The sequence below is a fragment of the Polypterus senegalus genome, chromosome 6 (assembly GCF_016835505.1).
Source record: "Polypterus senegalus isolate Bchr_013 chromosome 6, ASM1683550v1, whole genome shotgun sequence".
Lineage (NCBI taxonomy): Eukaryota > Metazoa > Chordata > Cladistia > Polypteriformes > Polypteridae > Polypterus > Polypterus senegalus.
The window spans coordinates 99,244,003-99,270,273 of NC_053159.1; the positions used below are offsets into that span (position 1 = coordinate 99,244,003).

Here is a 26,271-nt window from a genome sequence, read left to right on the forward strand (position 1 = left end):
TTTTTCAATATCATCACATAGCTTATACTGCAACCCTGGAATCAGTCAAGGCAATTCCTTGGACTTTCCTGTGCACATGGACAAAGTATACTCAGCATAGCACATGCAATATAACACAACATTCTACTAACCATATTCATTTGAAATGACCATTTCTAGATTGAAATTATGACTGCTACCTCTGTAGGGCTTGTCATTTTCCCTGTGACTGTGTGTATTTTTCTTTAGGTACTACAATGTACCATTCATTCACATCTTAAACACATACCTGCTAGGTAAATGAGTACTTTTAAACTGATTGGGTATGAGTGATTATGCCTTGCAATGAACTAGAACCTTTTGTAAGGCCTGGGTCCTGCCTTGCACCTGCTGAAGAAAGGAAAGGGTTCCGCTCTCAATACCCTGAACAACATTAATCTGCTTTGACAAAAAATCTGTGCATGAGTACTTCAAAGTTTGCAATTTTGTGATTTGCACTTATTAATTAGTGACACACTTCAAGCATATTTTTGCATTCTCTTCTCAAAATATTTAAACACTGCATCATCCTCCAAACAAACAAACAAAAAAAAAAACCTCTCCGTATTATTATCCTCTTTAGCAAATAGAAAGAAGGGTGTGCAATTTACACCACTATATTTAAAAACTGTACAAGTTACTAAATTGATATTATTCCTAGAATTTTAGATGACATTTGTGACCTATATCAAACTGTAATTACGATATCTTTTTTTTTCCTTTTTCACCGATTGAATTTTTACATCTACAGACAGTTTGAAACAAAGGGATCGTGCAAGAAGTGGGTTCAATGACGTAGGCTGTGGGAATTAATCAGATACAGGTAATCTACATCTTCTCTGCACCATATACTTTTGAAAATGTTTACTATATCTGTGCACATCCCAAAAACAAGAAGGTGCGAGTATGTAACAAAGTGAAATATGGAATTACAGATAGTAATGTAATTTTGTACCTTTGTTCTAAATCAATATTTTTGGTAGAAGTAAATCTGTCAAAATCATAAATTAACATCAAGCACAAAACACGTTCTATTTCAACCCATCTCTTTTTCTGTGTAAATCCACCAAATATTACATGACAAATCGCTGATGGACATTTTAAATAAATCATAGCACAGGACACTGAAAATTTTTTTTTATTAACTGTTCAAACTAATTATTGCCTAGAGAAAGCAGTTTCATAAATTTTACTTCAGTGATAATAGAACTCAGGAAGAGGCATTCACAGTATTGCAATGACTCTCTATGTTTGGCCCTCAAAGATAATATTTCAGGAGGGATGTGCAAGAAAGGTATGTTGACCACCTAATAGTAGAAAACAATTGAACAAAACTTGACAGAAATTTCAAATGTTTTAATACTTAAAAGAATGGAAGCTAGTAACTGAAAACAAATAAATGTAGAACATCTAATGTTAATAAAAAGTTATTCAATTTTACAAGTAATTTTCAGTCTTTGATATTTTTGTGTGCTTATAAACAAACTATAGAAAACATTTTACCCTATACAGGAACAACATAGACTGGGAGTTTATTCTCACCACAAGCATTAAACACAAAAAAGGAATCAAATGTATTTGATGCAACAATCCGTAGCCAGGTATGCTTCCTTGCACAGCTTAATCAAGCATGTTTAAAGTCACCAGTCAATATAATCTGCACATCTTTTGGGAAGGAGGAGACAACCAGAAAAACCACAGAAACTCACAAGGCCAATAGGAGAATGACCAAAGGTTACATAAAACAAATAGGAGAGGCAGAAAGGGTTCAAGAAGCAAAAGTGATATCCATTTAAGTGTGTTTGAAAAATTAAAGAAGGAATGAAATTTGGATCAGCCTATGGGTTTTGCTACGTGCATTCAGAGTACCTGCTAAGAAATACTGTGTAGCAAATTATTTCCATACAAGCTTATTGTGCACTTATTTCTTGTGTTTTTTTTCTCTCTTTAGAAATGACAGCATATGCAGCCTTTGTGCTACCTCATATGTTTGCAATTTTGCTCTTATTTCTGCAATATGCAATAAATTTTTGACAGTGAATTTTCTCACATTCAGGTACATTTCCAACGTTGCATATAAGATGTGAAAGATAAAAGCATCTTTTTAATGGCAGGAAAGCTAAGGAGAAGCCCCGTGCCGTATGAAATGTGTAGCTATAAGCAAAGAAACAACAAAGCTTGAAGCTGAACCAGTTAAACAGACTTGTGGCATACAGATAGAAAGGTGCAAAAAATTAATTCTGAGCATTGTGAAATTTTATCAAGGAAGACTTCAAGAAACCAATATTTAAACAATCTATCCATCTGTTCACTTATGTTTCTTTTCATTGCAAGGTTGATATGCTGAAGACTAAAGCACAAGGCAAACGAACAACAGATGAAAAGCCAGTTCATTACAGTTTGCACACACTCATGAAGGGCCAATTTGGTGTTAACAATTAACCTGATTGGCAAGATTTTTTTTTTTTTTAAATCAAGCTTACAGTTAGTTCAAAATAATGTAACAATTATTATACATCAGAGTTGGTTCCTACATTCAATGTTGCTGAGAAAGAACAGTAGCCATCCATGATCCTAAAATGGATACTTATGAACTAGGTGGTAAAGCTACACAACAATGGCTCTTAAGATATGACAATGATTCTCAGTAAGATCTATGAGCAATAGCAGGGGAACCTTGTGGTGCCAGGGTATAATTCAGTGTAATACAGTCACTGGATAAAATCCATCCATCCATCATCTAACCCGCTATACCCTAACTACAGGGTCATGGGGGCCTGCTGGAGCCAATCCCAGGCAACAGAGTGCGCAAGGCAATAAAAAGCAAACCCCGGGCAGGGCGCCAGCACACCGCAGGGAACACGTACACACCAAGCTCACACTAGGTACAATTTAGAATCGCCAATGCACCTAACCTGCATTTCTTTGGACTGTGAGAGGAAACCGGAGCACCCAGAGGAAACCCACGCATACACAGGGAGAACATGCAAACTCCACGCAGGTAGGACCCGGGAAGCGAACCCAGGCCTCCTAACTGCAAGGCATGAATAAAATCCTCATCTGAAAAGCTGTGTGTTCACCTCCAAATTTTTGAGGACATGAAAGAGTTAAAGTCACCTATTAAGAGAGACGTTAGTTGGTACCTTTTGTGTTAGGTGCACCTGATGACACGATAAAACTCTCACCACTAGCATAGGTATAAAGATTGGTCTTACCTATTTATTAGTAATGTCAATTATGTTGATTTTAAGGTAACAAAGTTCTCAAACTTGCTTAATTCAGTTCAGGCTTAAGATGGGTTGGAGCCAATCCTTGCAGCACTGACATCAGTTATATGATCAACAAATAATTCTCTTCTGTTTTTACTCAGCTGGTATGAGTTGTTCATACAGTTTTACCTTCCATCACAATATTCTTAAATACAGCACCTGCTAATAGTTAAAATGCCAGTCAGTCATTGTCCAACCCACTATATCCTAACACAGGGTCACGGTGTTCTGCTGGAGCCAATCCCTGCCAACACAGGGTGCAAGGCAGGAACAGATCCCGGGCAGGGTGCCAGCCACCGAAGGGCACACACACGCCCACCAGGGACAATTTAGGATTGTCAATGCACCTAATCTGCATGTTTTTGGACTGTGGGAGGAAACTGGAGCACCCAGAGGAAACCCACACAGGGAGAACATGCAAACTCCACGCAGGGAGGACCCGGGAAGCGAACCCAGGCCTCCTAACTGCGAGGCATGGATAAAATCCCCATGGGAAAATATTTTTACCCAAAACTAAAATGTAACCAACTTTTTCTTGCAGAACTACCCCACTATTCATTTTTTTGGTATTGGGTCCACTATATTAATCCCCCAGGGGAAACTGTCTTTTTGCATGACCTTTGGGGGTCAAAGTTTTTTTACTTCTGTGTATTCTTTGGTAGTACTTGTTGTTGGTGCCAAGTTATCCATCCAGGCCTTGGAAAAAGACCACAGAGTAGTCAGGAGACACTGGCATAACCTTAGGAAATATCCAGTGCCAATATTTTGTCGTATTCAATAAATAAATGAATGACCCTGGAATATTAGCTAAGTAGGAAGGTGGCCGAAACCTAATGGAATTTGAATTGCGTTTTACCAACTACTACTACTACTACTACTAGTCTCATTTTGTTCAAGATCCAAGGACTTTCCCCTCTCTCATTACCATAACTTGACTTTAATGTGTAAACTATGCTTTATTACATATTAAATACCATGAATATGAACTTTAAGAACCTGATTATATAGAAAATTAGTAATGTATAAATATGGGTTTAGACATTACATGCTGTTCTGAGTTTAACAAATGCTATTTTTTTATTGTAATTATATTTGTGAATGTCAATGTGAATTACATAATACAAAAATGTAAATAAATAAATCTTATCTTTTAATCCTTATAATTATCACATCCTGCTTGGTGTTTTGTTATATAATGCACATTGTTACAGTGCATTATAAAACAAGTGCAATATAACAACAAGACTATTTGACAAATACTACAGGATGCTATTCATTTACTTGTAAACTAGAAATTATCTACCATTTCAAACACAGCTACTATAAAATAAAAACTAATTTCTTATAAAGCAGTCAGTGTACTTGATACAGAGCACCATAACCAAATAACTGACTGTTCCCACCAAAAACGACGTTATTGCTTTTTACAGTTAAAACTAAAACTTGAAGGTAGGTTTGCTGTTACATGTATACTCCCATCGGTAAAACTCATCAAACTATACTTTGATGAAGCAATACCAAAATGGCAACAATAAATGATATTAAGTACAGCTTCCTGCCACTTGACATCACAGAAATATTTAGTAGAAATTGAAATGATAAATTTAAGGGTTTTTACCATTATTACTATATAATTAAGGTCATTTTCGCGAACGTCAAACAATACGTTTAACATTAAATCAAATAAAGGGGTATCCTGCTCGTTTTTGGTAAGACGTTAGTAGCTTTGGTTTAGGGTATATTCTTTTGGAATGCTGTGCACATTACGCACCTCATATTCAAAGGTAAATAGGCTACAGGAAATAAAGTAACCAGGTTGATAATCAAGGAAGTTCCCAGTTTACTTCTGCTCCCGAAAGACAATTTAAACAATCAGAATAAATCAGTGGGCTACTGCGGACTATCAGGCAAACCAATACTACTCTTTATATGGCATTTTCTGTTGGCGGTTCACTATACAAGTAATCGTCTCACACCAGATCGCGTATTTCAGCAAACACGCCGTAGCATCCGGTTACTTTTCCGGGTCTGGTTATGGGACTGGAGCCTTTTCACCATGACGTGATCGATTCCAACAGCTTGAATGACATTAACAGTGTCAACTGGGTGCAGACATTAAACGGTGTTATGCAAGAATGTCGCCATAACATTTAACGGCAACAAATAAAGTAACGGGGATTCCAAGCAAAATCATCTACACAGGAGTCTTAAAGAGAAGGGTGTTGAATTCCCCTTCAGCTACGTCACGTCACTAATCTGCAGACCTTTTACCAATCATTGAGTAAATGCGGCATCAGCAACTTAACAGAATGTAAACAAGTCCAGAGAAGCACTCAGACAGATTACATTCATAAATATTTCCGTTTTATTGCTTTTTGATTTCTCCCTGTAATTTACTCACCATGTTATCCACTAGTATCCGCCGCAGCTACCGAGTCAAGAATCCTGGCGGTGCGGGCAAGAAAGGAAACACTCAGGGTTCACCACGTTTTATGGCCCATTCTTCGCCCATGCCGCCAGGTTGGGATCCCTGTTTATGTGGCGAGCTTTTAACTCTTACTCTAAAGTCCACGGCTGCCCCAATGCTCCTGTTTACACCTTTAGCGCCTCCTCCTACTCCTCTAATGTCTTCATGGGAGCGCCAGTCCCAACACTAGCTATGTTCCTTTCTACACTAAGGCCGTTCACGCACGCAAATACGCACGCTGATGTCGAGGCACGCTAGAAAATAGCACGCCCTTTACCCAGCTACGGCGACCCGCGGGGGACAAAACTTATACTACCGAACGCGTTTTGGATGCGTGACGAAGGATTACAATCCAAAGAATAAACTGCTACCAATGCATGTTCGCTATAATTCCGATCATCATCGAGCCCTATCGATTTATTTAGAAAATAAATTGCATCCTTCGCTGTAATTAAAGCATAGTAGCTCATGTACAGCAGGTTTGACTCAAGTAAAAGTTTATGTGCGGGAAAACAGAGCGCGCACTGTCGAAAGGGACGTGCCTGTCTCAGCATTCTCCGATCGAAGTAACCGATTAATTGCGGACATTGGGCTCAGTTTCCAGTACTTCATTAGCATTAGGTACGGTTTCAATATCCAGTTACACCAAGTTAATGACTTCGGGTCACTGGAAACTGTTTCGGTCACTTTTTTCTTTTTTGCGAAATTGTTAAAGGACTTGTGTAGAGATGTCTGATGTTGACCTCCATTCCCTTGTTTTGTGACAGAGAGTAGCCTACAAATTAAACGAAACCAGCTCATATCCCATTAGTATTGCAGGATTGTTCTTTTTTTAGGGGCGACTGCACAGATTTTGAAGACACCAGCCCTCATTGCTCCATTGTGTGCTCTCATTGAGGTAGGGACAGTTTTTGCTCTTTTGGTGTTTATGTATTACTGATACTTGCTGGATAAGATGTTGCTTCTGCTTTAAAAGCACACCATCTGAGGAGTGCTTTCAGTATATTATTAACAACTGGGTTTTTTTTTTTTTGGTTTTTTTTTTCAGCTGTCCACCTTATGTTTTTCGTTTCCTTTGCTGTCTGCCACACTTTTTGCACCAGATGATTCTGAAAGAGGGCCAGTGTCCTGGATTAACTGCTGAAGTGATACAGGCTTTGAGGACTCAGAACATCCGAACTGGTAAAAGGAAAAGCATAAACTGCGTAATCACGCAGCGGGTTAATTATAACAGTCAGTAGGCCGTTAGCGCATCAGCGCAAGGATAAAGTTCAAGCATTTGTTTTATATCTTTGAGGGCACAAATTTAACGAAGTAATCATCTCAAAGTGAGAGTGAATAAAATTGCACTGCAACTTCTATGGTAATTAGAGCATGAGGTCTTAGTATCTTAATTACTGAGCATAGCGTGGCAGACTGCGTAGTATTACTATTAATAAATTGTAAATTCATGAGTTTATTTGATGCCATGGGGATGGAAAACTGCAGTAGTGTCTTGTGCACAGACAGAAATTATCATGTATCAGATAAGGAGCTTTTAAGATCTCCACTCCAAGCATCAATGACTGGTATTATTTTGGAGGCCCAACATGTACTCATTCAGCAGTCTTACAAAAACTTAGTGAGAACAGGTAACAAAGAAGCTAAAGTTTTTTTAGGACAATTGCCACAGGATCGAATTTCACCCTGAGCATTTCTTGTGACCTGATATGTACATTAACAATCTAAATATTGGGGCACAACAGCATGGTGGTTGACACCAATTTGAGGAAAGAAATCTGATTAACTATGAGAATAAAAACCCATCTCTCTCTGTTTTTTTATATTTTTTCCAAAAGGACTAAATGACATACTGTACAACTGGTTTGCATTGAGAGCATGATTTCATTTTCTTGATTTATGCAGTGTAGAGGCAAGTGAGAAAGTTAGAAGTGCAGTAGTTTCTGGTACATCATGTACATTCAGATTTGAATGTTTTTTTCTATGTTAAATGTTCAAGAGAGCTACATTTAAGAATACCCAAATAATTATTTCTTTCTTTTGTAGTAGTCGATCTGGTGACAGCAGATGCAGAGGAGCTATCATGTAAATGTTCACTGTCATACAAGGTGGGATACCATGGCTGATTCGTAAAAATGTTTTTCAGAAAGATATAATTAACAATAGATAAGCCACACATGCTGACACTCTTTTTTTCAGACTCTTGCTATAGTATATCTGCCACATGTTCAAGACTCTCAGATACATAATTTGCCTGAAAAGTTTTAGTGTTTGAGTTAAGGTGCATGTTAAAGTGCAAAACACAGGATGCTGTTCAGAGTAAGAGAGCCATCAGAATTTGTTCATTTTTTTTTCTTTTGACAGTTTCATATATTCACACTTTTTGCTTGTTAATCTTTGGATAGGCTTTAATATGTAATAAGGATAATTGATGCATACAAAGTTTGATACCTATGGTTTTGAGGAAGAGTATATAACACAGTACAACTTATTTAGCACTATTTGTGTTAGATACATGCCTGTAGTTTTCTCATCTTTGTACATAATATATCACTTGTTTAGTATACTATATATATAAAATATGTGTGTGTATTTTGTTTACCTATTAGAGGTTAGGAGCATGCGCTGATAGATCACATTGCCGCACCCACCACACGACAAACCAACTCAGGATCCCAGATTAAGATCCAAGTGTAGCTATGTGATACCTCAGCACCACACTAGTTCAGATGGAATGGAACCGGAGTGAAGTTTTTTATGGTGGCTGGAGTGCCAGTTCTGCCACCAACCCCAAGGTTTATCCCTACAGGTTGGAGGGCCTACAAGTGGGGCTGGATGAGGATTTAATGTCATACCCAGCACGGAGTAATTGCAGGTTAAGGGCCTTGCTCAAGGGCCCAATGAAATAGAGTCACTTTTGGCATTTACGCACAACCTTCTGATTGCCAGTGCAGATCCCTAGCCTCATAGCCACCACACCACCACTAAAAATCCTCCACCACTTCACCTTTTAGCATGACAGTAAATTCTGATCACATTAAGCATGCCATACTTACATTTTTTTAATGGAATAAATTGTGGAAACATAGTAAGGAAATTAATGTAAAGGGAGTACTATTTACACTTGCATTTCTTAATGCACAACACATTTCAACTTTAAGCAAATTAACTTCACCAGCAGAAGACCACAGTGGTTTCCACTCTTACCAGCCAAAAACAGGAAGATAAGTCTACAGCAACCAAGTGACTGTCAAACCTGGACAAATGGAAATTGGAGATGTGTTTTATAATCTATTGAATCTCGATTTCATTTGTAATGCACAGATGGTAGGGCTATAATTTGCCATATAGGGGATAGTTGTTCAGATTAGATGTTGTTTGGTGAAATTCAATTACAAGGGTATATGCCAAGCATACTAGATATGCAAATTATAACATGATTATTCACATATACAAAATCACAAAAAAATAATTTATACATTGCTCTAAAGAATTAAGAGAACACTTAAATCACATGTCGAATCACAATGAATGAAATATTCAAGTGAAAAATCTTTACTGAGTAATACTGTGTAATTCATTGAGAACAAAATGATGTAACAACAGTCAATGGAAACCAAAATCAACAACCCATTGAGAGCTGTACAACAACATATCGAAAATGAAAGTCAAATATTGAAATCACAGGCTGATCCTATTTATGTAAATTTAATCATGGCAACTCATAATGTGACTTAGTAGTGTGTATGGCCCCCAGATGCGTATATGCACTCATGACAATATCTCCGCATTCTCCTGATGGTGTCCTGGGAGATCTCCTTCCAGACATGGTTTAGGGCATCAGTGAACTCCTAGACAGTCTGTGGCTCTATTTGGTGGCATTGGATGCACTCATACATAATGTCCCAGAGGTTCTCAATTGGATCCAAGTCTGGGGAGCTTGTGGGACAGTCAGTGGCGTCAAAGTCTTCGTTATCCTGGAACTGCCTACACATTCTGGCCACATGAGGCCAGGCATTGTCCTGCGCCAGAAGGAACTTGGGGCCCACTGCACCTGTAAGTATGACAATGGCTGTGACGATTTCATCCCAGTACCTAACTGCAGTCAGGGTACAGTTGCCCAGCACTTGGAGGTCTGTGCAACCCTCTTAAGTATATGCCTTCCTAGACGATCACTGGCCCACTGTCAAACCAGTCATGTTGGATGATGTTGCAGGCTGCATAATGTTCACTACGGCATCTCCATATTCTTTCATGTCTGTCACATGTGCTAAGTGTGAACCTGCTCTCATCTATGAAGAGAACATGGTGCCAATATCAGAGATGCCAATTGTGGTATTCTCTGACAAATGGCAATTGAGCTGCATAATGATGGACTATGAACACAGCTCTCAATAAAGGACGCCGCACCCTCATACCACCCTCATGGAGTGAGTTTGGTCAGAAACATGCACACCAGTAGCTAGCTGGAGGTCATTTTGTAGGGCTTTGGCAGTGCTCCTCATGTTCCTCCTCACGTAAAGGAGCAGGTACTGGTCCTGCTACTGGGTTGTTGTCCTTCTATGGCCCTGTCCAGCTCTTCTCATGTAACGGCCAGTCTCCTTGTATCTCCTCCATTCTCTTGAGCCTGTGCTGGGAGACACAGCAAACCTTCTTACAACGGCACATATAGATTTGCCATCATGGAGTAGCTGGTCTGCCTGTGCAACCTGAATCGGCTACAGGTACCGCCTCATGCTACCAGTAGTGAAAAGGACACTAGCACAATGCAAATTGAAAAGATAAAGAAAAGATAGGGAGTGAGCAATTGTCTCTGGCCACCATTTCTGTTTTGGTTGTTGCCTTGCTAATGCCTCTCCAGTGCACCTGTTGTCACTTTCATTTGCACCAAAGCATGTGAAGTTGATTTACAATCACTTATGCTTCCTAACTGGACAGATTGATATCCCTGAAGCTTAGGTGACTTGGAGTTAGAATGTGATGATTAAGTGTTCCATTAATTTTTTTCAGTTGTGCATTTGTACAAAATAATGTTTAAAAACTAGACCTGCACATATTCATGAATTATGTTTTTGTCTCTTCTCATCTCTTTTACCGTACAATAACCTTCCATTTTGTCACTCACCTATAAAATCGTTTATTTCTCCATCCACAAACACAATTCACTTATGAAGAAGGTTCTATTTTCTACTGTTTCTGTTTAAATGCAGTCTCTTTGGGAATTAGAAAACTCCTTTTTTACAGATTGTATTTCCTCTTTTAGAACACTCTCTCGTGCACAAGAAATATGTATAGATTACTAATTAAGCACGCTCATCCTAAGATGTTAAATGATTTTTTGAGTGCAACACCTCTGTTACATAAGCACCCTATGTCACAAGAAACGTTCAGGTATAAACGCTGTCTTGAAGAGAATGACTATCTATCTCTCTTTAAAAGAAGTCTTCTCACATATACACCTTTCTATCCAAGCAATTCTATTAAAATGCAGTTTTCCTGAGAATACAGAAGTTCCAGGAGTAAAGCTTTCTCTTATGTTTCACTCTGACTGCTGTTTGCTTTATTGTTTCTGAATTGCAGTACACGTTTAGATTTTTGAGCAATTCTTTCCCACAGGACAGACCTGTCTCTGTTAATAGATTTGAGAATGACTTTTTTCCTTACATATATAATATAAATATATATATATATATATATATATATATATATATATATATATATATATATATATATATGTATGCATTTGAATTATACCTATGAAACCTATTCATTTTGTATCTTGATATCTTGATAACTTGATTTACACTTTCATAAACTTGACTGTCAAATATAAACCATTACAATCACGACTACTGTGCTGACTAGTAGTGTCTCCTCTTTGCTTACATATTTATAAAAAATCCTACTGATATTTAATTTACAGCTTATGTTAGTAAGTTCTAAATATGTATATGAAAATTAACTTGTTATAAAGAAATCTTTTCTTGCCCCCCCCCCATCAATCAGTAAGTATCCAAATGTTTGCTTTTGTTGGTATTGTTGCAGATGTACTGTGTGTGAATCATTTATTTTATTTATATATATATGTATATTTGTTTAGACACTTGTGGCTATAAATCGTGTCCTACTTGCGCAATATGCTTCATTTCCTATAAATGGGGCTGACCTTTACGATGAGTTACTGAGCTCCACTGCCATCCTATCTACTGGAAATGAGAGGTAAGGCAATATTTTTATGCATTCTTGTCATAGTAGGGGTCAGTACTTTGAGCACATGGTTGAGTCACTGTATTTCTATTATACCATTATTATGTACTCGTGTATTCCTAGTAGAAAATAGGTTTCCATCAAAATATGTATCCTTCAATGGAGAATACTATGCCTTTCTCTGGAACAGTGCATTTTAAAAATCAAGTTATCCATTGACTCTTAGTTTGTGCTAAAGTATTATTTTACCTCCTCCTGAGTGTGAGAATTTAAACTGAATTGTTGTTTCTTTGTCATGTGGTTGGGAGTGGGGATAAAGAAGAAGTTTATTTTTCATTTCACCCTCTGGCCTGCATATTTTATTACTTCTAATTTTAAAGGGCATTTTCAGGTAGTTGGAAGGGCTGTGTGTGTGATATTTGCTATTTGCAGGTCTACACTGAATTGCATTTAGGGTGTAATGGTATACCAAAAGGAAAATGTATCACTGTAATTTCTTCCAGTTTAAACTAAATGGTTTTAAGTCATTCTAGCAGAGCAAAGTTCATTCTTGTTTTTTTCCCTCCTCATTCCATAGTCTTGACAAGCTGTTAGATTCTGGCCTGTATACAGGCGAAGTGACAGAATTAATCGGAGCACCAGGAAGTGGGAAAACACAGGTATTGAATCACAAATGAGAACTGATCCATTTGCAACTTCAGTATTCATTACTCGTATGATTATAGTAATGATTTAGTAATGGTCCAATTCAATTTATTATCAATTTACCTTAAACTAAAATTAAAAATATTGCTGGTCCCGCTTGTGCAGAAACATGAAAACCAGCAGCAATACATCACAGTGGTGCAATGATGCAGCAGAAACAAATTTCTAAACACAAATTATTAAACAAAGAAATAGCTGTAATAGGTTAATATATGCAGTAGATAAGTGTGAAACATAATTTGTATCTTAGTATGTAAATTTAGACTGGCTATCTGTAGTGAGCCATTCATTGTTTTACTTTTTTTATTTGCCTTGCCATGATTTCAATAATCTAACATACCACTATGAAGCAAGTTAGTTGTCCTCATCACTGTTCTCCTCAGTCATTCATTACTGTGCCTGTAGTGTTTGCAAGATTCTTTATACACTTTATTTGCTTCCACCTTGATTAGCCAAAATTTATATTTTAAAGAGGTGCATCATATCTCTGTGAGTATAGTAAAAGAGTGCAAGTGCACTGAAAATAAAAATAAAATAAAATGTAAGTGGTGCAACAGCTTCATAGGATATACACTACTATAGCTAAATAACACAAGGCACTTAGCAATTTTTGAGAACTGAATAGTGTTCAACAAATTTTACTTCTCTGGAAAGTTCAGTAATTTATCGTGAAAACAGTATGTTCTTGGTTTACATGCACATGATGCCAAAGTATATTTATTATGTGGACCCATGAATTTTAAATGGATATTTACAAACATTTAAACTAAATATGTTAATCATTAACTCTTATTCAGTTAACACATATTAAGAGTTTAAAACCTGAGGCTCTTTTTGAGTGAACCGAGACTATAAATCAAAGATAAAAGAGTTATTGTTTATCTAAACATATCTTTTCCCCCTGATTTTTTTCTAGGTCTGCCTTGGTGTGGCAGCAAATGTGGCATGTGAGTTAAAGAGAAATGTTGTCTATATCGATTCAACAGGAGGTCTGTCAGCCTCTCGCCTGTTGGAGATTGTGAAGTCTAAGGTGTCCACTGCAGAGCAGCAGGTTAGCATGACTCAGCTTTAACAAATGAGAACGAGCTGTTAAATATCCTTGAACTTGTTTCCTAGAAAGTAATTTAAAATAGTTATGCAAAATAACATTTTTATATTTTAATATTAAAAGACCTTGCATGGAATATGGAAAAAAATACTTTTTTTTTTTTTTTTTTTTTTTTTTACAAACTTGTCAAATTCAAAGCAAAACAAAGTTTGTTTACAAAATGAAGATAAAAGCACTTTTTAAAAGGTTTTGAATGCTATTATAAATAGGCACACGTTATAAGTTTTGGTAAATTGTGTTCTGAGATCACAGTGTTCCCAGAAAACAGCATTGTCGAGGTCCCCAACTTCCATCCATTATTAGAGTAATGTATGTATATTCAGTGCCTAATAAATCCTATTTACAGTTCATAAACATCCCCTGAATATTGCCTACACATTACAGTACTATTAATATTGTCTAAAGATTACATAGACAAAAAAAAAAAAATTAAATTACTCATTAATCATTGAGTTGCTTTGTACATCATCACTGGTCATCATGGCAAAACACGTTATAAAATTTATGGTTTAATCTTGTGGCTAATTTCAGGAGATTTTTTTGTATTTCTATTACCTTAATTAACCAAACAGCCCTTTACACATAGACTTGAGTGCCCTTTATACTGTCAAGGACACTACTTTCTATGCATGTACATGCTTCATTCCAGATGTAAGGGGACATTGTCTTCTATTATAACATGTTTTTATTAACTTATATGAACTGTATGTAATTACAAATGGCCCATGGGCAAACAGCAACACTTTAGATCGCCACCCCTTTGTGCACCTACTTTTTTGATAGCTGTTCAACTGGTCTTGATTCAAAAGGCAACTACAAAGGTGCTTTCTGTAAGGAAAATTCTATTTATGCAGCAGCCCCACTGTTGGCATCAGTTCTGCATACTGGAAATGTAGTCAAAGTAAGTTATGTGCAAGTATATATTTGAGGTCCTTTTTGAAATTCAAAAACAGAATATTTATGTGGAAAATACTAACATACAATTATAATTTTGTAAACAATTCTCTAACAAGTTTCTATTTGATTTATTAGAGTAAATGCAAATAATTTATATGTCTTGCATTATAATGCTCAAGGTGCAGACACTGTAGTCCCACATCTTTCTGGTTTTTTACTTATATAATATTTTCGAATATAGTGTCATATATCCTAAAATCTACTTTCCATTGTCTCAATTACAGTCTCATAATTATTTTTATAGTAAACTGGCAGGAAGTTCAAACTGTTTAAGGGCATAATTTCAAGAGAGAGAATTGTCTATAAGGAGCCAAAAGAGCGACTAATACTTAGAAATAAATAAGGACTAAGTAGCTGCAGCAACCAACCTCTTATCCCACCACCACAAAAGACGTAGTAGAGAACTTGTTTATTATTAGAGCTGATATGCAGGTTTGTATCAGTAACGTTGAGTGTGGTGTCTTGTTTGCCCAGTTCAAAACCAGCAGACCTATTGTTCTTGTGGATAAGCTTATGGCTATAACTGGTTTGGATACATTTGTCATTGTATAAACAAAACAGAAAAATATTGTCTAGAAGTTTTCTATGACAGATTTGAAGAGCTTTATGAAACACTGAATGGCATAAGAGGAAAGGAATAAAAGCAGAACAGCAAGCCACAAAAATAGAGATAACATTTAAAGAAGCTTTCTCATTGCAAATAATATGAACAATTATAACAAATATAAGCATGAAGCTGCAAAGAAGTAATGGAATGATAAAATATGAAACCATAGAATTAACCTATTTTGTTTATTAATTATATTATTTTTTAAATTGCATTCAGGAAGAGAATGCTGTCATGCCTTAATACTCTAAAATAATCAAAGACATACTACAGAATATAAAGATTATTGAACCATGATGCAAAATTGTTATTTAATTTTATTTCAAAAAGATTTGTAGCAACTTTAAAGAAACTGAGGAACTTCCAGATATAGACATGAAAGTAGTTAGTTAGGAGGATACTTTTAAACCAAAAACTGCAAATATTACAATAAATAAAATTTCCTTCATGCACAGCTAAACAGAGAGCACAAAACATACATTAAATGACAATGTCTTTGAGAAAAATGGCAACAGCATTAACCATAAGGCCTAAAAATATGTTACATCAACTCCTATAAGGAAATTTAGAAATTTGAGAAGCATCTCAAGATGAATATTGGTAATAAACTATAATTCAAACATTTATTAGAGTATTTCAGCAGTTCAAGAATAGACAAGAAGGTGGTCAAGTATATTAAAAAGACAAACAAGGAAAAATATACAGAGAAGGAAAAAGCAGATTTATACGGATATATTTTTTCTGACATTTTTACCCCTGTGGTAGCACTGAATTTAGTGAGTGATTATGTCTTGTGACAGACTGGCAAAGTGTTTAGTAGTGGAAGTCAGCAAAAGACATATTAATCTTATTGGTATACACAGAAGAATCCCAGTGAAAATTTGACAGGGCATTCGTAGAAAATATGATATGATATACTTTAAGTATTTTAAATGGTAATGGAAATATGCAGACAAATGCCACTGTTAACTCTAAAGTTAATTTAAAGGCACAGGAGGAAGTTAATTACGTTTTAAATAAATGTTAGGAAACATTTCTTAACACAGAGAACTTTTAATATAAGGAGCCGGTTACCTACTCATGTAGCTGAAATAATACAGAGTTACCTTAACATAGTGAAATTACATTCTTGAGCAAATAAGGTGAGGAGAAATTAATGAGCAATTGCCACTGTTCATCTGTTACTAAAGCGTGTTCTTACGTTCTGGTACTACTGTTAATTCTCTTTCACTTCATCACATAACAGGCCAAGCCATGTCCAGTGGCTTTATTGTCATACCATTCTTACATAGTATTGCAGTATACAGTGGTACAAAATAATATTCCCCAGGACTGCAGTGCAACATATACATTAACACAGCACAGGATATGTTGAAGACAAGTGAAAAACTCCAATATACTATAAATAAATAATTGGTAAAGTAGATAGTAATAAATAATAACTAATAATGAAAACAACAGTAGTAACACATTGTACCATATATACTGTAAATTAACTGTTAGCAGTAGATCAGGGGGCAGGATGTTATACTACATTTTTCTTCAATATTAATGTCACTGTCTCTGTGTTCACTGGTATGGATTTATTCACATGTGCATGCTAAGTTTGGCACACAGGGGCTCAGCAGTTAGAATTGCCAACCAAGCATTGGATTAGATAGCCAAAAACAACTGGAGGATTGTATAGTCAGCTTAAATACAGAAGAGTATTTCTGTCCTCTGTCAGTACAAAATCTTCTTTCCTTGTTGGGAGAATGAGAACCGGCATGTAAGCACTATGATATTTCTGTATTTTGTGGAGGAGGAGTTCAGCCCTTGATTGGAGACAGAGAAGACCAGCAAGTGAAGCAGACATTATTTAAAGGCTTGGACAACAGCCAGACCCTTTGAGGCATGTGTCGGCAAAGTTCCGAAAAACCTCCCAGCATGGGGACGAAAAATGGCAGGCTGTGTTGATCCAGATTCCCACCTGGATAAAGTCTGTTATATTCTTCCCGTCTGTAACCGCATCAATCGTCAGTAAATGTAAGCTAAAGTATATTTTTCTCATGTGATTCGTGTACCGCCGTCATCACGATGAGAGGGATATCGCCTTTTCTGTTATATTACTATATTGTTTAGTTACTTAATATGCCGCAGTTTCAAAAGAACACATTTCCAAGAGACCTAATGCCTCTTAAGGAAACACAGGAAGGCAACACAGAGTTCAAAATCCAGATAACCAAGGGTAGAAGCTGATACAGAACCTGGCAGAACTGGTTTGGATGCTACAGAAATTTCTGCCAGATGGAAAATGGATAAAGAGATCATGGGAGGAGAGGGAGTGGTCCTCCACAACACTGTAGGCTTTGCAGATATAGCGCTTAATGAATTTTTTTTAATGGAGGGCAGAGAGATGGCAGTGATCTTTTCTGCTGTATGCATTATCCGTTTTAGGAACTTCCAGTCAGTGATTCTGCAGCTCCTAATCTAGACAATGATGCAGCTGGTCAGAACACTCTAGATAGTGACCAAACATAAAGCTAGTCTCCAGTGAAGTGGCACAAGAATACAAAGATAAATGAACCATACTAGGGATTCAGGGCACAAACAAAACTTTTCAGTTCATAAACAAACCTAAGGTAAATGGAGGAGTAAATCTACCAAGAAGGATGGATGTTAATTAAAAGTCCGTATAGGTGTAAAACTGTGATGTGAATCAGACTTCTCCTAAATACTGTGTGACCCAACACCAAAACAGACACAAAAGAGACTTTTTCCTCCAATCCAGCACATTGTAACCCAACGTCTCCAAGTTTAAAAAAGTGAGTAAAAATGTCAAGGTTGTGTAATATCATTGCAGTTGTCATTTCTGCACTAGAGTGGTTTACGCTGATGAGTGTAGGAGTGAATTTTGCATAAAGTGAACTGCATTCTTCAACCTAAAAGAATATTTAAAGAATATTTTATTACTAAAAACTTTGTTTGCATTAATGCAATTTCCAATTGAAATCTCAAAAGCACACACTGTCTAAAACCTAAACATGTCCCTTGTGCAGCATCAAACCCATTTAGCTCTTGTGTGCTTTATTCTCAAGCACAAAAAATCTATTCCTTTGCTTAACAGATCCATTCAAAGAAGCTTAATGTTTTATATTTGAACTTGCTATCTGAGCTTTAATGACCTCCAGGCAAGGTGAGAAGATGAAAGATACCCCAAGCATCTGAAGCTGAAATTACAGTATAAATCATTATATTACACACCCATAATTTAACTAACACTGGGAAATCTCAAGAGCAGATAGTCTTATTTTCTAAATGTTGATATGCATATTGTATATGAAATGTTATCGGACCATACTTTGATTATGTGACAGTCTATAGCCTGTATTCAAATCATCATGTGCTTCTTGCTTATTTTTAGAATCTAATAAAAATGTATTTGTAATATTATTTGGATACTATTTTAAAGAGGTATTTCATCAGTCTGTCTTTTACCTGCAGCTGGATGCTCTGCGTAGGATCTATGTCACTGAAGTTTTTGATATATTTTCCATGCTGAAGGTGCTTCAAACTTTAAGAACTGGAGGTTTTCCAGAGGTGAGTGAAAATGTAAGCAGATGTCAAGTTGTAAACCATCATTAAATCGCGGTTTTGGAGTCATGGAAATAAAAGCAAAATATTCCCTCAGTTCTGCTTTTAAGTTGTTCTTTTTGGTCATGAGACACTTCCACATATATACACAACACAAACAAATTCAGTATTCTTTTCTGGACTATTGCTATAAAATGTAAAATCCTATTTTAAGGAGACATTTCTCATTTGTGTATAATAAGAAAATGATACAAGTGTTTGTTTATGAGAATAGTTTTTAATTATTTTATGCACTTTCATGTTTTTTTTACTTTATTCAAAGCTACATGGCTCCTATAAATGTTTTTGTACACTTCAAAGTTTTGTGCTGTTCTTTGAAAATATACTGTATATATTAATATATATTTATTAATCTATTTTTCTGAACTCACTAAATTCAATTCAGTGTTGTAGAGGCCAGATTGAGCAGAAATAAACCCTGAGACATGATGCCAGTTTTAATCTTGCAGTATAAAGTTAAATAAATAAACCAATGAATGTACACAACAGTAGATCTAATTTACAAACAGCATTAATGTGCACCTCCATTTGAAACAAAATGAGCCACATACAGAAACCTCTGAGCCCTACTTCTGTTTTAGCTCAACAGTTGTTTTACTGACTATTTATCAACAATAGTATCTTCCTTACCTCTAATTATTATATCAGTATTACTGTACAGAAAGTTTTTCCATTTGCATGTAGTCATTGATCTATTTACTTCATAAACCTCACTTGTTTTCAGGGTTCAAAAAGTCTTAAATGTGTAATGCATACTTTTTGTACCTGCCCTTTCCAGGACAAGTTTGATAGGAATCACATCCTCGTTACTTATGAATTACTCACAGTAAATGAAATGGTATCTTTTGTGTTACAGAGTCCCAGTGGCAGCAGCTCTCTGAAGGCAGTCATTGTAGATTCTGTGAGAGCTGTCCTCCTTCCTGTCATTGGTGGTAACCAGACAGAAGGTATGTAAAGACTGCGTCTTTAAAAGACAGAAGAAATGAAAATTTATTTTTTGCATTGCATTTAATAATGTAATATTTTAGAGGAGCTAACTTATTTGAGATTTTTTTAAATAAAATTCCATTGGGTACCAATCAGGGCTTGTTGATGTTCCACTTTGAAGTGAGTTTATACCATCCAGTAATTCTGAGAGTGTCAGAGGTTTAGCCAGTTCCACTGAGTACTCCAAAGAGTATCTAGCTGTGGTATTTTTAATGAATCAAAATACTCATTAGATTGTATTATCTTCTTTAAACTGAATAGACTGAGCAGAATATAAGGACTTACAGTACTCTCTAAATGTGTGGGTTATATTTTTGTGGTCAATGATTTTATCTGTGTTGATAATTTCTGTAATTGCGTTGTAGATTTCCTACTTATGGATTTGTTGAACTAAAATCTTACTAGCCTTCTCTCTGTGTTCATGGTAATTATGTCACAATTTAAGGATGAGCTGTTTCATGTCTTTTGTCGTCAAGAGGTTAAATTCTGATTGTAAAACCTGTTTTTGCCTATAAAGTGTATGATTTGGAGACTTGGCATATTCATGATTTATTCTGGTAATTTTGCTGATTAACTATGACGCCTTCTTGGTTTCCAATTTTTTTAATGAAAAAAATATTAAACTGACCTGTTAAAAAAATCCTTCAGAGTTTCCCATAGTATTCCTTCAGTCACAGCGTTCTGTAAAGTTCTTATCTGCTAATGACAGGGGGTTAAGATGCCAGCTACGAAATTAGTGTGTAGGGCATAGTGATTCAAGCTCCAAGATCAGAGGGGTGTAATTGGAGGTAACAATAGCCTTCGTACTTGCAAGATTTGATAGTGGGCAATAAATTATTACCAATAAAGAAATGGTTAATTCTTGATTAGCTATTATGTACTAGTGAGAAGAAGGAATATTCTCTTGGGTTTTATTTAAAAATCTACATGGGTTTGATAAGTCATGATACATTACAAACTGTGTGATTGTTTTTGTGGTATTAGATGTTATTGCAACTTTAGTTGAAGACCTATTCAAATTTGAATTTAAAACACAAAGTCTCAAGCCATTATAATTTCATGAGTGTTCATACTTGGAATAGATGCAAATACATTTCTATCATCCACAGTAGATATATACACTCACCTAAAGGATTATTAGGAACACCATACTAATACAGTGTTTGACCCCCTTTCGCCTTCAGAACTGCCTTAATTCTACGTGGCATTGATTCAACAAGGTGCTGAAAGCATTCTTTAGAAATGTTGGCCCATATTGATAGGATAGCATCTTGCAGTTGATGGAGATTTGTGGGATGCACATCCAGGGCACGAAGCTCCCGTTCCACCACATCCCAAAGATGCTCTATTGGGTTGAGATCTGGTGACTGTGGGGGCCATTTTAGTACAGTGAACTTGTGTTCATGTTCAAGAAACCAATTTGAAATGATTCGAGCTTTGTGACATGGTGCATTATCCTGCTGGAAGTAGCCATCAGAGGATGGGTACATGGTGGTCATGAAGGGATGGACATGGTCAGAAACAATGCTCAGGTAGCCCGTGGCATTTAAACAATGCCCAATTGGCACTAAGGGGCCTAAAGTGTGCCAAGAAAACATCCCCCACACCATTACACCACCACCACCAGCCTGCACAGTGGTAACAAGGCATGATGGATCCATGTTCTCATTCTGTTTACGCCAAATTCTGACTCTACCATTTGAATGTCTCAACAGAAATCGAAACTCATCAGACCAGGCAACATTTTTCCAGTCTTCAACTGTCCTATTTTGGTGAGCTCGTGCAAATTGTAGCCTCTTTTTCCTATTTGTAGTGGAGATGAGTGGTACCCGGTGGGGTCTTCTGCTGTTGTAGCCCATCCGCCTCAAGGTTGTGCGTGTTGTGGCTTCACAAATGCTTTGCTGCATACCTCGGTTGTAACGAGTGATTATTTCAGTCAAAGTTGCTCTTCTATCAGCTTGAATCAGTCGGCCCATTCTCCTCTGACCTCTAGCATCAATAAGGCATTTTCGCCCACAGGACTGCCGCATACTGGATGTTTTTCCCTTTTCACACCATTCTTTGTAAACCCTAGAAATGGTTGTGCGTGAAAATCCCAGTAACTGAGCAGATTGTGAAATACTGAGACCGGCCCGTCTGGCACCAACAACCATGCCACACTCAAAATTGCTTAAATCACCTTTCTTTCCCATTCTGACATTCATTTTGGAGTTCAGGAGATTGTCTTGACCAGGACCACACCCCTAAATGCATTGAAGCAACTGCCATGTGATTGGTCGACTAGATAATTGCATTAATGAGAAATTGAACAGGTGTTCCTAATAATCCTTTAGGTGAGTGTAGATGTTATCAAAATTACTTTAGATTTAAATAAATTACCCATTACTAGGACATATCGCTCTTCAGGATCTGATACAAATTGGATTGTTTTATGTATTAAGATTCCTACACCTCTAGTTTTCTTTGTATAGCTGGAGTGATTAGCAGTGTTTATAGAAGCTAGAGACAACAAAATTCTAACTCAAACTTTTCAATCTGTGAATGTTGCAATCTAGCTCCAGCCTCAATAGGCCACATGTTTTGGAAGTGCACCAAATTAAATTTATTGTGGACAAAAAACTTTGAATGCCTATCAGTCAGCCTTGGTGTCACAATCACTCCTAACACTGGTGTTTGGTGTACTCCCAGAGGGACTTAAAGTGGAGAAGGACAAATTGATTGCAGTTGCTTATACCACAGAACTAGTATGTATACTTATCTTGCTCACCTGGAAGAATTCCCAGCCCACATGTTATAAGTCAGTGGGGTAACTGGCGTTCTATACTAATTGAAATTGGGGGGGAAAAAAATCTAATTCTCGTTTAGAGGATCTGTTCATTTTTTTTTTTATATGGCAGGATCAAGTTATTAACATTGTAGAATAAGCACTTATATCAGGGAAAAGGCCATACTTTGTTGATTTTATAGATTTGCTCTTGCTGTTGGCTGTTTTTGTTGAATTCTGTTTTAAGTTTGACTTGATTGTATGTAATGTTATCTACTTCGATCTGTAAGTTAGACTTGATTGTATGGAATGTTATTTTCTTTGAATAAAATTTTTTTGAAAATGTTTATTTTAAACCCATGATGAGCTTATCATTATTTTTGTATGTTTTTTGATTAAATTGTAAATCGCTTTCCAAAAAATATTATTCTGCTTGTGCAACTAACAGAGGAAAATGAATTAATAAAGTTTTTTGCAATATCTTTTCACAATTTTATTTATAAAAGCGTTTTTGTCAAATGACATGATGGTGATGTAGTCGCTAGCATTACTAAACACATCCATGAATGTGGCTCATATCTCTGCAGACTAACTGCTGATGTTTAGTTTACATGTTTCCCCATGTCTACACTGGTTTGCTTTCAATACTTTTGTTTCTTCCTTATAACTAAGATATGTGTTAGGCTAAATTTTATCTCTAAATTGGTTTGGTATGAGTGAGTTAAAATAGGCAACATCTCCCTCTCCTTTTTTAAAAGAAAAAAAAAGATTGATAAAATATATGAAAATACTTCAATGTAGATGCATAACAGTTTTATATAACTACTCTGCATGTGGTTGGTCAGACAAGGAATAATGCCAGTACAAAGTTCAAATCAGTAATCAGAAGAATTAAGAAGTACCACTCCAGGTAGGTTATTGTTTTAGGCACATTTTGTTTTGCTTTGAGTTTCTTCTGGCTCACCTCGGCTTGTGTCATGTTATTCTTGCCATATGGTTTCAGAATACCTAATTCACTAGATGTCTAAGAAGTGTAAGTTTAACACAAGCATCTTGTTTCTAACCCTAGAATTCATTATGTAGTTTTTCAAAAATAATAATGAAAATGGTTGTGAAATGCAGGAGTGGTTTCTGTGTTTTAAGCACTGAGCATTGTCATCATGCCTTGCAGGATTGTCACTTATGATGCAGCTGGCAGGGGAGTTGCGAATGATTTCTCGGGACTTCTGTGTTGCTGTGCTGGTAAGTATTACTGATAATCATGTTTGCAATAGATATGCAGCATGCTATTAGTGTATTATGAAATCATTGAACGAAAAATGTCTAGACATTTTGTATAATACCATTTATTCCTATGTGATGAAAGTCTGCTCACGGTACATTATAAACCTATCGTTTTATGAATTACATAGATGTCAATAAATGTGTGGGTTTGCAGGAATGTGTATGCAGGGGATAGGAGTTCAGTAACTTAGACAAGTTTTAGCCTAAATTTCACATTCTTGTATATTAGAATAATGTAATTGTTAGCTAGCTCATATAATTTATTTTACAGAATGCATTTCAAGTCACCTTGAATGAGTCTTTATAAAATACTTATTATAATGAGTAATGAAAATAGAAGCCTTACAATGTCCATGTAATTTTACTGAGTAAATAAAGACAAAGTAAAATCTGTTGTGTTGTTTGATAATTGGGGTCAGATTTGTCTGGTTTTATGAAGTGGGGAGGGCTAGATCATTTTTATTTATTTCCTGATATGCCCAGTATGTCTTTACCTTTAAACATGACTGTATACAGTATGTGTTGAATTTTTAATGGAAAAAGAGAGATAAGTAATAGCAATTTTCAGATGTAAAATAGTTGGTTAACATAACCAATATACTGAAATTTAAATTATAGAGGTACTGTAGCTATTGCCTTTTAAAACATTTAACATTGCAAGGTTTGGAGGATTACACCTTTTCTGTCGGTATTGTTCAAAAGTGTCCGAAATGACCTTGTAACATCATTTTGTCATCCTTTCAACATCTTTCTGTTAGGTGACAAATCATGTGACACGAGAGAGTAATGGAGCAGTGAAACCAGGATTGGGGCGCTCGTGGAGTCATGTTCCTCGCACACGCATTCTGTTACAGCATGTGAATAGTGAGATGACAACACAAAATGGATTGCGCCGGGCAACCCTATTGAAGTCATCCCGACAGGTAACTGTCGAAGTAGTTTCACAGTGGTGATCTGTTTTTGAAGACCTTCAAATTAATGGTTTTGTTAATTAGTTGAATGTTGAAGGATTATGTGACCTGAAGTAACTGCTCCATATAACCTGCTTTCGTTTACTTAGAAAGGTGACATGGTGGCACCCTGGGTAGTCTTGCTACCTCATGGATTTAGCATCCTGGGTTTGAACCCACACCTGGATATTGTCAATGTGGAATATGCATGCTCTTCCCATGACTACATGGATTTTCCTCTCACAGTTCTTAAAGACAGTCTAGGTTGTTTGGTAATTCCAAGTTTAGCCCCTTTGTGACTGAGGGTGTGTGCGCCAATGGTTCCTGCTATGGACTGATGCCCAGTCCAAGGCAGTTTTAACACCATCTACACAGTATGCAGACAAAATAAACTCCGACCCCCATTAAACGTGAATTGTATTTGGTCGATTTGAGAATGTTATGTTATCTTTAGAAGTAAGGAAACTGCATAGTCTCACTAAAAGATGGTGTTAACAGTGATATTTCTTTCAGCCATGTCAGCTTTCAGAGGAGTTTTGCCTTGGATCTTGGAACCATCACAAAGTTGTGAAAGAAGCCAAAGAAGACAGCATTCCTGAAGAAGCTCATTAGGCAGAATGTTCTGCATTTGATCAATGCAGAGCTATGGACCATCTCATGATGTGATAAACAAAGTAAATATTTGTGAGTTAACATAAACATGACATAATACAGTGCTTTTTATCATCTTCTATGTACAATGACAGACTCCCTTATGTGATCTACAGTATCATTGTCTCTGGCATATTTTTTTTAACTAATTCTAAAGTCACTGAATACCTGTTTTACTAACTCCGACTAGTAGTGCAAAGTAAATGGCACATGGCAGGGTGCAAAGCGTTAGTTTGTTTTACCTGTAAACTTTTCTAGCCACTTTGTTAGTAAGTAATTCAGTTTGAGGAGATAGTATTATTCAAAACTACAAAACTGATAAATGTTTTTTATATTGAAATTAATTAAAGTTTATTTTTTTAAACCAATGGCTTGATGTTTTTAATTTTTGGTTTTCCCTTTTACATATACAGTACCATCTTACAGTGATTTACAAAGGAATTAACACAATTATTATAAGCAAGAACAATGTAAGCAATATGTACAAAGTTTAATAAATGTTGATCAGTAAAGTTCAGTGAGCAAGCTTAACAGTTTTAACTGTGACGTTATAGAATGCAAGGAAAATATTTCTCAAAAGCAACTATAAAATGGTTTGTCCTATTTTTTTATATCAAAGCATTGACATTAAAGACATTTCTTGGATCAATTTAGACAGGATTTT

General features: G+C 36.2%; 2 protein-coding genes across 4 annotated transcripts in view; one reads left to right on the plus strand and one right to left on the minus strand.

Annotated features, from left to right (window-relative positions):
- Window positions 1-5,945, minus strand: part of tmem248 (transmembrane protein 248) — a 54,794-nt gene extending 48,849 nt beyond the window's left edge. Inside the window, exon 1 of the mRNA XM_039756640.1 lies at window positions 5,689-5,945. Within this exon, the coding sequence (XP_039612574.1) occupies window positions 5,689-5,691 (3 nt within the window). The 5' untranslated portion in view covers window positions 5,692-5,945. The remainder of the gene's footprint in view (window positions 1-5,688) is intronic.
- A 120-nt stretch (window positions 5,946-6,065) lies between these two features.
- On the plus strand, window positions 6,066-25,975 carry rad51d (RAD51 paralog D). Of its 3 annotated transcripts, XM_039756638.1 has the most exons (12): window positions 6,066-6,375; window positions 6,591-6,652; window positions 6,803-6,936; window positions 7,801-7,862; window positions 11,855-11,973; window positions 12,539-12,620; window positions 13,583-13,717; window positions 18,822-18,929; window positions 19,828-19,918; window positions 23,894-23,964; window positions 24,765-24,929; window positions 25,470-25,975. In XM_039756638.1, the coding sequence occupies exons 3-12, from the start codon at window positions 6,858-6,860 to the stop codon at window positions 25,566-25,568; spliced, it is 1,011 nt and encodes a 336-aa protein (XP_039612572.1). In that variant the 5' UTR covers window positions 6,066-6,375; window positions 6,591-6,652; window positions 6,803-6,857; the 3' UTR covers window positions 25,569-25,975. The 3 variants fall into 3 exon arrangements, with proteins under 3 accessions (XP_039612572.1, XP_039612571.1, XP_039612573.1); XM_039756637.1 differs by having other exon boundaries at window positions 6,066-6,652; XM_039756639.1 differs by having other exon boundaries at window positions 6,066-6,652; window positions 18,822-18,917.
- Window positions 25,976-26,271: the final 296 nt, after the last annotated feature.